We start from the raw sequence: 18,061 nt of genomic DNA on the forward strand, positions 1-18,061 counted from the left end.
CACCAAAAATCCAAGTAAAGAAATAAAATTATAGGCAGGTCCAACATGCATGAATTTCATCATGGCAACTAATGAGTAAGTCAGTTGGGTGTATGGCTGGGTGACTGTTTGCACTCCTGACAACGTCTGGGCATGCTCCTGAGGGCCAGTCAATGGTATAAATGCTTTCATCATGTAGAAACTGCCTATACTCTGTCCACAGGGGACTGGGCATTGTCATGCACCAGGAGGAACCCAGAGCCCACTGTATAAGCTATGGCTCTAAGGATTTGTTTTCTTTTCTTTTTTTACAAACACATAAAACCTATTAAATAATATGTATATTTTGAAACAAACACATACATATATACATGCATACATACATACATAAATACATACATACATACATAAATACAAACAAGCATACAGAAAAGAAAAGAAAAGAAAAGAAAAGAAAAGAAAAGAAAAGAAAAGAAAAGAAAAGAAAAGAAAAGAAAAGAAAAGAAAAGAAAAGAAAAGAATATTAAAATAACATTAAAGTAACAAAAACATTTTTTGTCATGGAATTAGCCAAACTCCCCAAAAGGGCAAAACTGTTAGCTATTCCTATCTTTCTGGGGACACACACACATGCATGAGTACTGTGGGAACACAGGGTGTTCTTGTTCTACAGACTATAATATTGAAATAAAAGGCACTTAATGGGCTTACAGCTGAGACCCTTTGAATAGCTGACCTAAAAACCATGGCAACAATAAAACTCTTATGTAACCCTGACACGGCTCAAAGAAATCAGCAGATTTTCCGCCTGGCTTTGGTGTTTGGTTAGACAGTTTTGAAGCAGACAGGCAGCATTGCATCTAACAAATTTTCCATTTGGTAGTGGCATTTGATGGTGTTTGATCTTCCCTAACAAGCAGCTAAACCAAAATGTTAGGTTGGTGTACTTTCCTGAGTTTGGTTTAAAGAAAATTTCCCACTTTTCACACTGGTTCTTTGATTTCTTTATATAAAGCTACACAAAGTCATAGGCCAGTGAAAATTGTTTTAACGAAGAGTACTGCTGTGTTTTGAATGTTGGTGCTTCATAGGTAAGTGTCAATTTTTCCATCTAACAAACATTATCAGAATACTTCCAACTAAATTCTGCAGTTATGTTATGAAAATATTGTTATGTTCTGAAGATATGGTGTAATAATGGTTTGCTAACTGTATTCTTACAGCAAAAAGGACCAAAGAAACATAACATAGACAACATGAAATTTCAGCTTTGCACAGAACATAATTTTGCTCAGTTCCTGAATCTGAAAAGTTATGGAAAACCTTACAATCATCTGTGAAGGTTAATTAATCTGCCTAGTAAAACCCAATAGTACCTCAGACACAGGGCCTCAGTTATCAAGCTGGATACGAACAGATTTATACGTAAAATGTTCATACAAACGTTTAAATTGAAATATGTATTCTACTTATAAACTTATGTGGAAGATTAACTCATGTAAACCTGAACTTGATCAACTTCAAGTCAATATGAATGGAGCGTTGTACTTTTGCATGGAATATATTTATTCTTATAAGCTTAGAATTCCTTCTGATTTTTTTTTCCAAAAACGCATCCTCTTGCTAGTTCACTAGGACAGGGGCAAATAACACAATCAAGAAAATGTTGTAAAAAACAGTCATTTTATACGTTTCATAAAATATAAAACATATAAAAAATAAGGAAAGCAAGCCAATACCAACCCATAAATGTAGAAAAACAAATCATTCAGTTGTGGCAAATGAAGTGACAGTTGAGAAACAGAGGATGGGCTGATGTGTCCGTACGTAGGTGTAAAACATAAACAAGTGCCTCAGCTGATGGAAGATTTAGTACTTGCTAATTATTATCATTTATTATTAATTATTTTATTGGCATACAAGTGAGTCAGAAAATGTACTTCTTATTTTCATTTTTTGCCCTGATATTTCATTTTATGCTTTTAGATGTCTGTGCACTTGAATTCTTGTGGAGTTTTGAGGGCATTGCTACATGCAAATGAGTTTTTTAATAAATGCACTTTGTACATTACAGGGAACATCAACATATAACAGTACTAAAAAAACAGCCTTTCCAAAGGAAAAGTTGTGTTTAGTTTGGCTTATGCAAAAATTTACACATTTTACTAAAATATTTATAAACTAGGCTTACTATGTGGAGTGCAGGGGATTTCAAAATCTAGTTTTGTGACAGTCAATAAAGTAGTAGGTCAAAAGACATAAAGACATGGAATCTGCTTGTCCTGAGCACCGTGGATAGTGAGTTGTCCCCCCTTGTATATCAGGTCAAAAACAACAAAACATTTTAGTACACCAAACCCAGTTATGAGTCTAATGGCCCTCACGCTAACAGGTCCTCTTAATTATATTGTAGTAATAATTCATTTTATTTATCCAATGCCTACCCTACACTATCCAAGGGCACTTTTATCTGAAAAACAGCTAATGACATTCTTAGCATTCTATGGTTCACTCTGCAGTTTGGGTTTTTGGAATTAACTAGGCATCTCCAGTGACGTCGGTGGAAAATTGAGCTATTATTGAACTCAGTAGGGAGATGAGCAAGAGCAAAATCACATTGTCTGTCAAGAAAAGCCTTCATGTTGGAATTACTTTCAGTTCTGCCTTAACTCTTAATATATTAGCATCAATGCAGTATCAAAGAACACTGTTACAGGTTTGATTTCCATTCCCTAAAGGAAAATGCTAAACCATTAACTGGTTTGTTTTAATTAAGGCCCATGAGGTTAAGTGATTCTGTTTAGCTATTATATAATGGCTATTTCCTAGAACAGTAATTTATAGGCTAAAGAGAGCCCTCCTGACCTGCGGTGTTTCTTCAGCAGCAGCCGTTCCATGTAGCTTAATCCATGGTCCTTAAACTCAATACGTATGTGAGTTCCTCCTTGAACCTGAGTCCCCATCACCTCCATGCTTACTATGAGAGAAAAGACAAAAAATGTGTGAACAGTTGTTTTTTTGTTTTTGCTGTTTCATTTTGTGTTGTTTTAACGCAGTGATACCGTTTTACCATGAGTATATGCGTTTTGATCATCTTTGACTCATCTATACCAATGCTGATACTGATACAGAAATGATTTTCCCTAAAATAGGCAATCATGAAAAACATACACATGCATGCCCATGCACCTATAGTATTAGGCTCATTCTTTATAATATAGTTACTTTTAGTTAGTTAGTTAGTTAGTTAGTTAGTCAAATGAAGTGCATTAGCAACTACAGTAGTTAACCTGGACTGAATAGGGTTGCAATTGCTTACTGCAAATACATTTTACCTACATGTGCTGCTTGTAATGAACTCCCCTTGATGAGTTTTACGTTAAAGTCTTCTCAACTTTTTCATGTTGAGTTTCACTTCATGTTGTCTATTCATTATATCACACTGGCCAAACTTTATGGCCAAAAGTATGTGGACACCTTATCATCACACCCATGTGTGGGCATTCTCCAAACTTTTGCCACAAAATTAGAAGCACAAAATTATCTAGAATGTCTTTGTATAAAGTAGCAAAACATCCTGTCTATAATGACAGGGTTACAATGGAAGATCTCAAGTAACCTGCACAGAGCCCTGACCTCAACACCTTTGGGAAAAAATCTGAAATACAAACTGCACCCAAGGCCATATCTCTGAATATCAATACCTGACTAATGCAGTTATAAATGAATAGGCAAATGTCTTCAACCAAGCTCCAAAATGTAGCATATAGCCATCCCAGGACAAACTCTGGGGATGTTCAACAAGCAAATATGGTTGTGCTGTCAGGTGTATGAACAAGTATTGGCTAATAATTATGTTATAGGATTAATCTGAGATACCAATATTGATATTGCTGCATCCCTAAAATTAATGTTTTGTTTGTTTGCTTGTTTGTTTGTTTGGGTTTTTTGGGGGGAGGGGGTGTTTGTATGATTGTGTTTGTTTTTGTATTTTTATTATTACTACAATTTTATTAGTCATGAATGGTTACATACTGTATAAATTAGATTTTGGTAATACAGGTTTATTATTATTTAGGAGGGAAACAAGACATAGGGTGAAAGATGGAATAAGAAAGTTAACAAATTTACCAACAGGGAAAAAACGAGATGACAGAGACACATTAGGCACATTAGTAAAATTAGACACATTAGTAAAACCCTGTTGGCAGGATAGAGAATAGGTGATAAAGTAACAACTGCTATGTGGTGACCAAAGCAGATGATTTATTCAGGAATATGAAGCACACAGGTTCATTAGTGGATTTACATTTGTCTATTTCCCAACAAATTTTTCATTTGTGCATAAGAGAAATGGGAAACTATTACAAAGTGATGTATCAAGGATACCCTAGTCTAGCAAATAATGGCATATGATTTAGCCTAATATGCATAAACATAATATAGCACTGTGGTGTGTGTGTGTGTGTTACCTGGTCGAGCAGTTTGTACATTGTGGTTGGGTTCTTGATGTTCCCTGTCACCATGTGTGTTGCTTGCTCTCCACTCATTCAGAGCTTGCTGAAAACATCTGGAAGATTCCTCTTCATCAAAATTGCCTCTCAGTAAAGAGTCTTCATTCTTCTGATCCAGATCACTCACAGTCAACACCTACAATCAGATGTGGTTAGTAACACACTCTATGGAATTTACTTAATTAACTTTTTAAATTCTGAGCACAGTGGTCCATGGACCAATTAACCAGTTAGGTACATGCAGTATGGATTTAATATCAAAAGTTTGATGAAAACAGAACCACACACAGCCCATCCTTGCTGTCACTGTTGATACAAAATATTTACCTTATTTATGTAGGAAAAAAATGCTAGTTAAAAAAAGTTATTAAGTTATTTACAATGGTTGTGTGATTCCCATTTGTATATTTGAACTATATTTTTACTGCTACATCATATTGCAGTAGCTAGCAAAAGGGAAAAAAACACTCTGCATTGTCTGCATTTTTATCCCCCCGACTTTTTGGGGCTTAAAGCACAGTAGTTGTGTTTAAAAGTGATTGTCTTAAATGATTGTTTTATGAGCTCTCTGCAAGAAAAATTAATTAAGAGTCTGAATAATGTTCCCAAGTCAATACTTATGTAATGCTCAAGCAACTTACATTTTCTGTGGCATTTGGCAGACAACATTATCCAGTGCAACTTACACTTATCTCAAGGCAGTTGAGGGCCCAGAAGCAGCAGCTTGGCAAAGCTGGGATTTGAGCTCATGATCATCTAATCAGTAGTCCAGGCTCTTAACCACTGAGCTACCACTACCCAAGTCATCAAGACTGAATATGTCCCTGTTAGAGTAGCCTAAATATGGGGTAATTATTCTCAAATAACTTTCTGATAACAAAAAGATCCCACCCCTTTTTAATGCAAATTCCAAATATAGTTCACTATGTACTGTATAATGATAATAATGTATTATTTAAGTTTAAGATATTCATTACATTATACTCTGCAGAGTAGAATTGAATCTCTGTGTGTGATTGGATTTTGCCCTAGGGTTAGTGGCTGTGCCCTAACCATTAAGTGGTTTTTTCTTCTTTGTTAGTTTTTATGTGTTTCTTTGTTAGTTTTAAATATGAAGCCTAACACCAGGGACAGACTGGCCATCGAGAGCACCGGGACATTTCCCAGTGGCCTGATGGTTGTTCTGGCCTGCCACCGCTAGGAATGAATCTACGGACCACTCAGTCTACGAATCAGGAAATCGCGGAGTGAAAATGACATCACCACATGACCCAACTTCAGCAACACACTGCCTAATTTGCTATTTCCAGAAGCAGGTAAGAGGTATGTTCAACTTGAAGCAGAGCTGTGCAGACCAATCGGTATATGAAGTCAAAGTACCGCGAGAGTGACTTAAGAGTGTGCACTCGAATATGCGCTAGAGTCGCTTTCGCAATACTTTGGTGTCTTCATTTGGCAGACGGATGCTTTCATCCTAAGCAATTTACAATAGATAAAATCAAACCAACAAGCAACAATATGTAACTGCTGTGCTGTGACAAGTCTCATTTAGTCTAACACAGCACTTGTAGCATTTTTTATTATAATAATAAATAAAAAGAATAAAAAGTAGATAGAATAGAGAGTGTAAGTGTTAAGTGTAAGGGTCAAGATTTTATTTTTTTTAACAAATAAAAATTAATTACCTTCACATGCGCATCTACAGCATGGCTAACTGCAAGCTAATGATGATCACAAAATATATTTTTTTTTAAATAAAAGAGTTTTAAAAGAGCATGTTGCAACATCTTAGAAAATGACAAACTAGCAAACTGTTTTAGAGATAGGGATAGAGTATATTCTAGTGCCAAATTTGACCAGAAATGTCTTTTTTTTTCTTTTTCTTTTTTTTTTAGTTTAAGATAAGCAAAACTAAACATGCAGGCTATACTCTTAGACAAATATGTGCTTTTATGATTTATGAGATAGTACTGTAATATACAATTAATATAAGTATATATTACTGAATGTGTTTATTTCATATTGCAGAGCAACTAGATGTGCAGAGAGAGAGAGAGAGAGAGAAAGAGAGAGAGAGAGAGAGAGAGAGATAGATCGATTGATGAAAGAGACAGTGAAAGCCTTGATAATCCATTTGATTATTTTGCCCATCCTTAGTTCAAGGATTTTGATTTATTTACTAGTGCTAATTACTTACTGTTTGCTTTTATTGGTCTGTTCATATGCCATTGAGTGAACATTGTTATGTTATTTACACTGTCGTAGCTTTTGTTAAGTTTGTGTTTGTGTTTCTGATACTTTTGATATACTGTACTTGATCATTGGAAATACATAAAATATATATTTTAACATTTGAATGTGTATCTGTGTAAAAGTGTAAGCCAATTTTATATTTGCCTGTGGTGTGCTAGTATACACGGTGTATTCCTAGTGAGTTTTTGAGGGTTCCGTTTGGTTTTTTTTAATTCATTTATAATTGGTCTGGTACCTGTTACATCAACTAATAGGGATAGCCTGTTAGATTAGCAGTCTGGTGGATTACATGAATAGGGTGGCGGTGACAGCAGCAGCAAAGGTGGCCTGGGATGGAGTCATATTCCCAGCCTGAATTATTGTCCCAATCTGCCACTGCCTAACACTATGCCACTTATTATTTTGATTGTCCACAACAGCAGCGTTGTCAGTTGGTTCTATTTCCCAAATTCTTAACAAACTAGTTTTTAGCTTATACAAATTTATACTACTCTCACAGCTGCCCCAGCCTCTGATCCAGTCCATTAGTCTCCTATTTCTTGTTCCCCTTCTGCTGCTTTCCAATCTCACACGTTTCTCTCTCCACAGGTAGTCACTCAGGGAGCCAGGGGTGCAGGAGTAAGGCGTGTTGGTGCAGCAAGACATTTCCAAAAACAGTGTTCCATCATTGGAGTGAGAACATTGAGTACATCCCTAATCTCCAATTCTCTGATCACGCTGGGGTGTACAAAATATCTGTAAAGGGAGTACATACCTGAGTACATCATGCACTGGTGGATTCAGGCTGTAATCAAATCTCAATCCACAAACTCCAGAGTCACAGCAAGCGATTGGACAGGGCACTAAGGTTGACGGTGAGGTGTGTGCACAGGTACATTCACAAGTATCTGCAGGTGCCTATTCATATTTATTTCTTGGGTCAAAACCATAGTGTGGAGGAAGAGATTAATCCTCTTCTCATACATCCGCTGATACTTGTATGAATTGGTCAGATTTTTGGATATTAGTAAAAGGACTATTTGTGGACGGGTCCAGCAGTAGCAAAAAACACTATGTGAAACATGTCTCTTTCTGACTAGGGAGGCAGTGCCAGAATCATTAATGTCAGTACCATGTAAGACACCTTGAAGCAAACTGTTGACCAAGTAAAAGTAATTGACAGTCATTCCATCAAGCGTCAAGAGTGATATTCAGCTTAAAACCTGTACCAAATCAAATATATGGATCAGAGGATCTGCTGTAGTGAGCCCTAATAGAAGCAACTGAAGGAAAGCAGTATTTCTGTATGCCTCATCATAACCATATAGCTGGGCATCTAGTTTCTTGAAAATGTTCACCTTCGGACAAGGCTACACTCCAGTGGTTCCACCACATGAAATATGCCAACACACTGATCACACATCATTGGTATCTTGGCCATTTAAGTTCAGTAACAGTCCACAGGTTGGGGGTGCAAATGGTGGTGGCAGATTTCCTCTCTTGCCAGGGAGGGAAGCCCAGATGGATACCCAGCCAAGCTTTAGGCAGTGGGGTTATATGGTGGCAGGGATGTGGATAAATAACATTTTTGTGAATGAATGGGGATGTCCAAGAGAAGAGGTGAGTAATTCCAGGAATCAGCATGCAACTGTGGATTCTTTTTGTTTGGTCCAGGAGGATAGAAAAATTTGAAAGCACATGGAACAAGCAGAACTTGTGTGTTTGTGTGTGTGTGTTTTTCCCTGAATCTGGTGCTGAAAAGACCCCAGTAAACAGAGCGAGATAATAAAAGAAAAAAGTCAAGTCATGCTATCTAAAGCCTGCCTCCTGTGTCCTAATTTATTGACAGACTTACCAAGGGCTTGACAGCATTCATTTACAATTTACTACCTACTGCACAATGAGCATATGTAGTGAAAAGGAAACAATTTGAAATTCAGCAAAATTGTGGGCTTATGAATAATATAGCATGAAGATAAATAAAGGGAGGGAGGCTAGTGATTGTTGGTGAAAAGCCTTTGTGATTAGCCTTTATACCATTTTGTGGTTTATGTGATAGAGATTTATAGTGTAACACTGGCAATGTTTGTCTTTGGCATTAAAAAATACTACTTCATTAATATTCAAATGCAACCTGAAAATGTAGCCTACTTTCTATAGAACATAATACATGTTAATGTGTACAATTCAAATCAAGGAAAAGTGGGTGATATCGCCTCTACTTGTGCATTTGAAAATGATTTTCTCCACTCCACCCACCTCTGTCTTAAACATATGGATTAAACACTTTTAGCTAAGTGCCTCTTTAAGCTAAGTGTATTTATCTCCTTTACTCTGAGTGTTTTATGGCTGTTGCCTTTTTATTTTTCATTGTATTTGAAGCACTCTAAGATTTTACTGCAGATAAAATGTTCATAAACATATTTTCTAGACTTTAAGATGCATAGTGTGTGTGTGTGTGTGTCTCACTTCTGTATTGTGCATCTGGTTATCACAAACAGGCTGGAGAAGTGTAGATGTTGCTCTGCATTCTGGATCTGTTCCCATGTCACAACCATGATTCGACCAACAATCTTCCTCTTCTTCACTGTCACGCTTCTTCTGAAAACGATTCACCACATCCACTGTGCTGATGGAGGTATGTAGCTCAGCCTGGATAGAATTATTTTGTACAGTATTAAGACTCTTTACTAATTTAACCCAATAATGAGGGCTAAATAATGAGAAAATTTCTGGATTGGATTTCTGTTTATGAGTACTTAAACATTTGCATGCAAGCCCTCCTGTAAATTCTGCCCTGATTTTGTCAGTGTTGACCGCTTCACATGTCGCATCATGGTCATAGAAATAATGATTTGCAGTATTATACACTGTTTCAGCACATTATGGTAAACTGCTTTGAGAACATAAAGTCCCATCCAAAAGTATTGGGTTTCTTTTTTTCTTTTTTTTTGGACATATTGTACTCTCCATCACCAGTGCTTTTGCAATGGCTCTGATCAATTGTCACAATATTCCAGCTTGAAAATGGCTTGCTTTTCCCCCATAGACAGCATTTTGGTCTTAATGTTGGTTTATCCTTTTTTAACAACAAATGCAGTCTTCACAGGTAAAACCCAAGAGTAGATATTCAAAGCTATTAATTGTTTAAACAAACAAAATAATAAGGCACACATCCTTGATCACACATAGTTTCTTGGCTGCAAATACAACAGGCATTACAAAGTTGAGATACATTCCAGGCAATTAAAGGACTCAGTTTGTCTGTCACATCTTTCATGACAACAGGAAGAAAAGAATGATATAAGCTAATAGCTATCTAATATAATCTATCTGGCTAACAGGTTACTATATATTTACTCTATATATAGTAAATACCTAAATAGTTACCTTATTATGTAATATTTGTTATTTGTTATTACTAAATAAGACAGGGTTACATAAGATTATCAACCCATTTCAACACTGTCAGTGGACTGTCACTGGGGCACTAAATGACTATAAGGCTGTTAGTTCAAATCTCAGTAGTCCTAAAATGCCATTAATTACCAGTAAATTAAGAATTCATATTCATGGATTGCCACAGAGCCACTAGCAACTGGCAGTTGCATGTTTAAATCCCAGATTGTTAGTGGCCCTGGTTGTGGGGTTGTACACACAGAACTAATAAGAGAGTCTCTGGTGACTGAAAGGTCATGGGTTCAGTTCACAAGACTGGAAAAGAGCCATTAGTCATCAAACGGCTATGAGGTCAAATCCCAGGACTAACAGTTAGTGGTGAAAATGTTGAGAAATATCAGAAATGTCAGAGAGTGAGAAGTGACCAGCAGGCCAATATGACTAAAAGATTGTGAATTTTAAATTTGCCATATAGCCAACTTCCAGTTATAACCAACTATAACTAGAAGGTTATAAGAAGTTTACACCCAGAAAGCTGTAAGTGTGAAGCTTATGAGTTAAAATCATCCACAGTGTCACAAATGGCTGGTAGATGCTAGGTAAATGTCTGTCATAAGGCCACTAGTGATCAGAATGTTGTAAGTTCAAATACTAGGAATACCAAAGTTTATTAGCTTAAATCATAGAACAGTCAGAGAGTCACTGTTTACTCTTTACTGCTCAGCTCTGTGCTTGGACTGGTTTGCATTTTGCCTCAGTTTAAGTGATAAAAGTGTCTGCAAAATATGCTTGAATAAATGCAGCATGTAAATGTAAAACGGCATGCAATCTAAAGAGAAAAAAACTGATGTGAGGAAAAGGCCTGCATCTCTAGAGAAATAGGTCTCACACCACAGGGATCGAACTTGAGAGTAAATCCATGAGTGTTGTGATGATTTTTTTTCCACTTTCCTTTTTCTCATTTTTGATGAAGGCAAATCAAACAGGATTAGGAGCACAGAAACCTGCCTCAGTGGTCACATTCCTCTAATCCAGATTCAATGTGGCCTGCCAAGCATTCACCTTTGATTCTGGCTAAGCTTTCTCTCTCTCTCTCTCTCTCTCTCTCTCTCTTACACACACACACACACACACACACACACACACACACACACACATACACACACACTTTTACTATTCTTGAGAGGATCTTCTATTGACATGCAGTATTAATGCAGCTAATTAATGCTATGCTACACCAAAATATAACCCTAAACCTAAGCTAATGTGGCTATATTTTAAAAGCCTTGTACAACTAAATGTTTGAAAGCTGTTAAGAAAGCCATCCAAGCCAAAATAGTACAGCATCTGCCAATGCCACATTTATTTTTGTAGATAATTTTTTATAACAGTGTTGCACTCATTCTGGCTTTATGTTTGCCTGAAGTGTTGGCTCACTTGCAATAGAATTCTGGTCTCTTATCAGTCCTGATGATATTGTTTTATTATGGATCAGACAGGAGTTCTGGGCAGAGCACACTGATATGGCATTCCAATCTTTGTGATTAGTTGCCATGGTGTGACAATCAAAGCACCAATTCTCCAAAGAGTGCTTCATTTGAACCTTGAATGCTTCTAACAGAATTTTTATTCATTCATTTTCAGTGATTGCTTTACCCTCGTCTGGGTCCCGGTGTATTCAGCACATTTCCCAGGAATACAAAGCAAGACAGGAAAGCAATTCCAAGGCTTCATGCACAGTACACACATGACCACACACTGACATCTAGGGGCATTTTAAAGTAGCCAATCCATCCCACATCAAGAATTCTGTGGTGACAGAAAACAAGGATATCTAGAAAAAAAAACCATACAGACACAGGGAGAACTATACTCTGCACAGACAGTAATGCAAACCCTGTACCCTGGGGCTTTTAGGAAGCAACCTGCAGTATGCATACAGCACATATTTTTATGCATTTTGTATGCATTTCAGTAATTCCCCAAGCCAAGCCTTCCTCAAATGTAGTTTATTTAATGCCTGCTAGCGGCTTATCTAGTTATGCTTGTTTAGTTTGTAAAATGAAGCTGTCACATTGCATACAGTCCCATTATCTTTTACTATAAATTGTTATACACACCCAGTGACTATAGAACTGTTTGCTTTTGAAATTGTGATTGATTTCTATGCACATTTCATTTGAAAGGACACAGGGGTGCTTTATGACAAACTTACGCTACTGTCGAGCATACATATTGGACATGAATAGATAACATATTTAATTTTTGGCTTTGGCTGGAATGTGCTGTATTTTCTGATGCTAAGAAAGTGATCCATTTGGAGTGTGTGTGTGTGTGTGTGTGCCTGTTTACCTGTATGTCTGTTCATGTTTGTATGTGTGAGTTTATCTGGAACACTGAGTATAATAGGAGCTGACGCCTTCCTCCACTGCAAATGTGTGTGTGTGCGTGCGCGTGTGTTCAGTGGCTCTGAACTAGAGCAGCAGGAGGAGAGCAGCTCATTACAGCCACCTCACAACTAGCACAAGCACAGCCTAATCCTTTACACACACACACACACACACACACAAGCCCTGTCATCACCAGCAGCATTTGTGCATTTTTTTGTATTGTTCTTCTAACAATGTCACAAAGCTTTTCAGAAATATACAAATTCAGTATATAAGTTTAAATGTATAATGTAACACTAATAAGCAAGCCAGAGGCTTAGAAAGGAAAAACTCCCTGAGACAATATGTCTCACTAAATTAATTCTAGAAATTCATTCTAGTTTTAACATGAAGTCTATTTTGTTAGACTGTTCACTGATGGAAACCTGTTTAGGGCAATTGTTTTAAGTGCCCATTGTGATCCCACTGGCACAAACCTGTTTAGGGCAATTGTTTTAAATATATCACAGCAACTGTAGTCTTAAGCCATTGTAACTATGTGTCTGAGACTGAGATTTTTTTTAAGAGTCTCTCTCTCTCTCTCTCTCTCTCTCTGTTCTATTTTTCAAATATACAGTTCAACTATCATAGGTCTTCATTATCTCAGTAACTACACACATATTTAAGAACACTGCTGTAAAATAAAACACACACACACACACAGGTAATGGAGATGTAATAAAGGAATATTTTAGCCTCCCCTTAATTACCGTTTTAAGCAAATGTTCTAGCAAAGCAAGTACATCTATTTATAGTGCTGATTTAGCGATTTAAGTCATGTAGTTACTGCAGCAACTGCCTTTTGGCATAATACCAGCTTCTTTAATGCCTTACTTTAATGAACACTTTAATCTTTTGTAGAGTAATCATAGCTTACTACCAAGATAGTTAGGTATTTATAATCAAATACTGCTAATACTAATACTACTAAATTGTATATAATGTATGAAAATGATGTAAATCATGTGATACAGCCTTCATAGTCAGCAGTCCTCAACTCAGCTGAATACCTCTGAGCTATTTTAAAGTGACATGTTAGACAGTGCTCTCCACCAACAGCATCCAAACATCAGCTAAGGGAATATCTTTTGGAAGAATGGGGAACGAACTCTACAGTAGAGTTCCAGACATTTGTAGAATCGCTGCCATGCCAAAATGAAGCTGTTAGTGGAGGCCCAACTTTTTGGAAGTAAACCCTCCCACCCAGACAGCATAACAAATTTTGCTCTCTTGACTAAATTTCATAATAAAGATATGAATAATTACATTTTATGAACTCAAATGATAAACTGAATAAAACCAAAAGATAAGCTAGCTTCAAGTTTAAGATGTCCGATCAGTTTCAGTTCAACAATGCCACCTGGTGATCCCCTTCACAGGGACAAACTAAAGTCTCCACAATGTCAGAATGTTCCTGCATTCATATCAATATTAGGCCATGTGAACCTCACAAAACGCAAAATACATGTTTGTGTCAGGGTTGGACTGTAAACACACACACACAAACACAGTCACAATAACTTGCAAACATATGTCAATAAATGCTTCGGTTCAAATGCTGTGCAGCTTCTGCAATCTCTAAAACAAATGCCTGTGTGTTTGTGTTTGCACTCATCTGTTCCCCTCTGATGGCCATGACTGTCTGTGTGTTTACTCTCCAGGCCCATATACAGGTGTCCGTAATCAAAGCTGGACGCAAAGAGAGAGGCTGCTAATGGCAGAATGAAGAAGGACAAGCACAATTGCTGCTGGTGTCAACACAAAGACGTTAGGACGTGTGTCTATGTGTGTGTGCATGTGCAGTATGTGTGTGCGGTATGTGTGTGTTTTTCTCTGTGTGTAAGAGCTGTTTCTCACCTTCATGGGAATGATGTGATGGAACCTTAGTGCCCCCTTCTGGTGGAATTTAGCAAAGCAGCCGACACAGTAATCCTCAGCGCATTCTGCACACACCTGACCACACACGTGAAAATGTCAAATATGAAAAATGTTTTTAAAACAGCAACATTTACATTGCAATGGTCATCAAAATGTTCACAGATATCAATTTGATCTTTTATACTGTTCGACATATTCTAGAATGAGAAACATATTGCCTTAGTATAAGCCTAATACGAAAAAGATTTTTTTTAAATGTGTTGTATTTTAACAAAGAAAATACATGTAATCATTGGTATGATGAACCTTTCTGATAGGAGACAGAAGACAATTGTTATTTATGCTTGAAGTTTCAGTGCGAGCTTGTTGTAACAGTCAGTAGGTTTTCCACCACAGGAAAGTCTTCAGGATGGAGGATTTTTCTTTTTACTTTCCATTAAGTATAAATAACTGTATTCCATTGTGGATTGTTTTCCTATAACAGTACATCTCATCATGTGCTATTTCTATACATATTCAGTAGTCTCTTCCAGGATGGTTATGCCCCAATCCTCAGTGCAAGATTGGGACTTCATGGTTTGATCAAATAATTTATAAAATGATCAATCATATGCTGTGAAATTCACACAGACCAAAACCTGAAACCAAACAGGAGGGAAACTCAAGCTTGTGATGTGATTAGACAGCAGCAAGCAAGGTGTAAACACATACTGCCAATGAGCCACAACTCTCAGGTGTGTGTGTGTAGGGGGGGTTTGTTTGTGTGTGTGTGTGTGTGTGTGTTGTTATAATGATACATTAAAAATCAAGCTAACAAGCAGCAAAAACTTCATGCAGACTTCATGCAGGGAAATATTTTGCTTTCATTCTGGCTTGGCCTTAATAAATATTGAAATGAGGGGAAACACTAGATGTCTGTATCTTCAGGGAGCTCATTATTTGTTTTGAAATAGGAAACGAGTGAAGAAGACAAGATGAGGAATGTGATTTGCGACAAGGCCGAAATTATTATAAAAGAAGCAAGCCAATACCAAACCACCCACCCACCCCTCTCTCTCACTCTCTCTCTCTCTCTCTCTCTCTCTTCAAAATGAGAAGCTCTGGGCATCTCAAATCACACACACACACACACACACACACACAAACAGATACACACTCAGACATACTTGTACATCCCCCACTAATAAAGCAAACATATTAATAGAGCCATAATAAAAGTCATTTGAACAATTACAGCAGAATATACCAGACCTACAACTGAAGTTATGGTAAGTAAATACAGAACAGTTATAAAAGGTAGATAACTTTCCTATAGAGCCAGAGCATTTAAGCTGATAAAATCATGCAGACTGCAGATTGATGCAATATGCATGGAAGAGTGCCCAGTGTGATCCCAGTCTTTAGATATTGATTAGATACTGCATTGATCTTGTGATCTGTTGACATAAATCAGTATGTGGAGTGTCAGTGATTATTTTCATTCATTCATTCATTCATTCATTCATTCATTCAATCAATCATTCATTCATTCACTTACTCACCCATTCATTCATCTTCAGTAATTACTTTATCCTGATCAGGGTTGTGGTAGATCCTGGGAACACTGGGATGCCAGTCCATCACAAAGCACAATGCATACACACACACATTTAAAAAGGCAAAATTTGCAAGCCAATCCACTGACTGGAGACTGAAAAAGCAAGAGGTAACCAACACAGACATAGGGAGAATGTGCACAAAAACTTCAGTAAGCTATACTTAGAACTAGGGACAACCCTGGAGCTGTAAGGAAACAATGCTTCCCACTGCATCACAATTTCACAGCTTAGATTTTCTCCTAAGATTATTGGATCAGTGGATGGAGTTAAAGGTTTGGTTGCATTCAGAAACCAAGCCTGTGCATTTTGAATGGCAAGTGAGACAGCAAAGAAATGGCATTAGTCTTATCGATATGAGCATCTTTACTGACCTTATAGGCAATCATTAAATTATCAAAGTGGAGCCCATTGATTGCTCCCAAAAAGGCCAGCGATGATAATAGAGTATAGCTTCCACAGGTTTTAGTAGTTGACTGAAGGATGATTTCAACAAGCAAATGAGAGAAATGCTATCTTGGCTCGCAATGAGATACAAAACTAAAGCAATATGTTAAACATCATTTGCTGGACAATGTTTATAAAGGGACTGACAAAGTGTTACTGAGGAGATGGAACTCAAAAGATTGGTACAAATTAGCAATGTTTTCGAAGCACCAGAATTGTTCCAAACAAGCCGTAAAGATGACATTATATTAACCTTGAGTGATCAAACAAGAAAGCAGAAGAAAGAACCTTTAGGGAAAGGTTCAGGGTGTGTGTGTCATAAAATGTCCTCTGGCTGGCTCTATAGGAATAGAATTTACAGGAAATATTTTAGGGATAGCAATAGACATGCATATGTTGTCTTTGTGATAATCATGGATTCAACTGAAGCAATCAATACAGGAGTAGGAAACTGGGTGTAAACTCCAGGATGGTAGTAGGAGGCTATTTGTGTGTGACAGAGCACACAGCGGCTTCTCTGGTGTGTGAAAGCAATGTATACGTGATAGCTTTGGAATGAACAGAAGACATATGCTTAGGAGTATATAGAGTGCAGGATCTTAGAGAGAAAGGACAAAAATTGCTTTTTAAAAGATTAAAAGTTGGCAAAGCAGTAGAGTGGGAGATGTTCTCATGCTGGAGGTGTGATGTAGTGATGATTTAATGGGCTTGTTGCTATGGTGATGTTGGCTATAGGCTGAGCTACATGGCTAAACGTTAAGAGGTAGACTATTAGCATAATGCAGTATATTCTGTTGGCACTCTTGGGACAAGTGAAAGCAAACATACAAACTTTTCAAGCTGTGACATCACTGAAAATATGAACATCAATCATAATATGTAAAATTATACTATGACTACAATTAGCATTTGCTGCAAACCTAACTACTGAGGACCTGCCATAATATCTTGCAATCCTAATTCACTATAGTAAACTAGTGAACACCACAAAACTGCACCATTAATGTGAGACCTTCTAAACAATATAAACTGATTTAATTCTAGCTGGAGGAGGACTAATTGAATTGGATATTATAAGAGTCCTTGCGTAAGAAAAAATAATGGAAATGTTTATTTTTCACATGCATTACATTATTAATATATTTTTAAATGATTCATTAAACTTGTATGTATGTACCTTATATGTGTTCTAATAAAAATAAACATAGTATACTAATTGCAAAAATACCTCAGCGGTGTTAATTCACTATTTAAATTAATCTATATTAAAGCTTTCAAGCTTTACTCCCATCTTTGCTTAATATCCTCCTACTTCTATGGAAGCTTTGGAGTAGTTTTTGGAGCTTGGCTGTAGGGAATTTGTGCCCATTCAGCTACAATAGCTTTATTGATATTAGGCACTGATGTTGGGCTAGGTGGCCTAGTACATAGTGTTTTAGTTCATCCCAAACATGTTCAGCTGACCTTGGCAAACCATGACAGTGCACAGGGGCACATTGGTATGCTGAAACCGGTTTGGGCCTCTTTGTTACAATGAAGAGAAATTGGAATGCTACTGCATACAAAGGCATGCTTCCAACTTTGTGGT

At 37.0% G+C, this 18,061-nt stretch overlaps 1 protein-coding gene and 1 long non-coding RNA gene across 5 annotated transcripts in view; one reads left to right on the plus strand and one right to left on the minus strand.

Annotated features, from left to right (window-relative positions):
* The window catches only part of zbbx (zinc finger, B-box domain containing), a 51,948-nt gene that overhangs the window by 22,202 nt on the left and 11,685 nt on the right, over positions 1-18,061 (minus strand). The window contains exons 7-10 of the mRNA XM_058386899.1: positions 14,411-14,506; positions 9,195-9,377; positions 4,452-4,629; positions 2,845-2,956 (exon numbers count right to left, since the gene is read on the minus strand). Of these exons, the coding sequence (XP_058242882.1) occupies positions 2,845-2,956; positions 4,452-4,629; positions 9,195-9,377; positions 14,411-14,506 (569 nt within the window). The remainder of the gene's footprint in view (positions 1-2,844; positions 2,957-4,451; positions 4,630-9,194; positions 9,378-14,410; positions 14,507-18,061) is intronic.
* On the plus strand, positions 707-17,634 carry LOC131351493 (uncharacterized). Of its 4 annotated transcripts, XR_009204412.1 has the most exons (6): positions 738-1,070; positions 4,534-4,644; positions 5,597-5,809; positions 7,335-7,605; positions 9,227-9,363; positions 14,215-17,630. It is a non-coding gene; the product is annotated as an uncharacterized LOC131351493 (long non-coding RNA). The 4 variants fall into 4 exon arrangements; XR_009204411.1 differs by having other exon boundaries at positions 707-1,070; positions 5,597-5,816; positions 7,335-9,363; positions 14,215-17,634; XR_009204410.1 differs by having other exon boundaries at positions 707-1,070; positions 7,335-9,363; positions 11,769-17,634.

Source organism: Hemibagrus wyckioides, linkage group LG04 (assembly GCF_019097595.1).
Source record: "Hemibagrus wyckioides isolate EC202008001 linkage group LG04, SWU_Hwy_1.0, whole genome shotgun sequence".
NCBI classification, from domain to species: Eukaryota; Metazoa; Chordata; class Actinopteri; order Siluriformes; family Bagridae; genus Hemibagrus; species Hemibagrus wyckioides.